Genomic DNA, 1104 nt, shown 5'->3' on the forward strand with positions numbered 1-1104 from the left:
TACTTGATAGACTTTGGAATTGTTTTTATGTAATATGGACAATGAAATAGGTAGAAATTTAACAATCAAATTCCCTTCTTGAAGCTCTTAGACATTTTCCCACTTCCCCTCCCAAAAGTAACTTTTTTCAGCTTTCAGAAAAGTATAATAATGTAGCCTCAGTGAATGGGTGAATACCAGGCCTGTTCTGAGTCCTTACAATATTTCTTCCCATCAACAAATTTCCAGTCAATGGATTTCTTTGTAATTGTTTTAGTCTGTATGCAGAGCATTTACCCTGTGAGAATTGTCAAGTCTGGCCTCCAGACATGAGGAAAATAATATGGAAAAATACTTTCTATGTTTCTTATGTTACGGTTCTTTTGAATGTGATAACTTTCTCCATTTGGTTCTCCCTTTAGTCTCATGGAAACCATCACCATCACCATGAAAAGCCTCTGACTGAACAAAACAGAGGCTCTATGCACAAACATCCTGTGTTTCCAAGTACAGAGGAGAGTGCTTACCTGGATTCTACATGGAAAGGACTTACAGCACTTGGAGGCTTGTACTTCATGTTTCTAGTGGAGCATTTGATCACTTTAATAAAGCAGTTTAAAGACAAGAAGAAAAAGGTAAGGAAACTACTACTTTGAAGCTATATTGTATTGCATGCTCATTTCTGAAAACAGTTATTAAAGCCCTTTTGTGAGTATTATATTTTGATTTAATAGTGATGGCTGACTTGATTAGTGCTAGAATTTCATTTATATTGGTGATACATATACTTTTAAACTGCATGATAACCTTTTTGTGTGGTCCCATTATTAAGGGCTTTTAGCTATTTCCATAACCAGACAATATAGTACAGGCTTGATATCACAGTGAATTGTTTAATAAGCAAATGTCCAAACGTCCAAATGCACACTTTGTTTTAACAGAGTGATTTAAGAAGTCACTGTTCATTACTGACTTCTTTCTGACTGAATTTTGGCAGGTCATAAATGTTGGTAACTTGCCAATTACTGGTTCTTTAGAGACTAGCGTAGCCAGGAATAGTGAATGATGTAAAAGCTGACTCAGTAAAAAAAGATACAGGAAAAGCTGGTGATATAATAGAACCAT

At 35.2% G+C, this 1104-nt stretch overlaps 1 protein-coding gene across 1 annotated transcript in view; it reads left to right on the forward strand.

Moving 5' to 3' along the window:
• SLC39A6 (solute carrier family 39 member 6) overlaps window positions 1-1104 on the forward strand; it is a 21404-nt gene that overhangs the window by 4934 nt on the left and 15366 nt on the right. The window contains exon 5 of the mRNA XM_027886855.1: window positions 402-614. Coding sequence (XP_027742656.1) covers window positions 402-614 — 213 coding nt within the window. The remainder of the gene's footprint in view (window positions 1-401; window positions 615-1104) is intronic.

Source organism: Empidonax traillii, unplaced genomic scaffold (genome assembly GCF_003031625.1).
Source record: "Empidonax traillii isolate 1590-97213 ecotype Southwest subspecies unplaced genomic scaffold, ASM303162v1 scaffold196:size3368384, whole genome shotgun sequence".
Taxonomy (NCBI): Eukaryota; Metazoa; Chordata; class Aves; order Passeriformes; family Tyrannidae; genus Empidonax; species Empidonax traillii.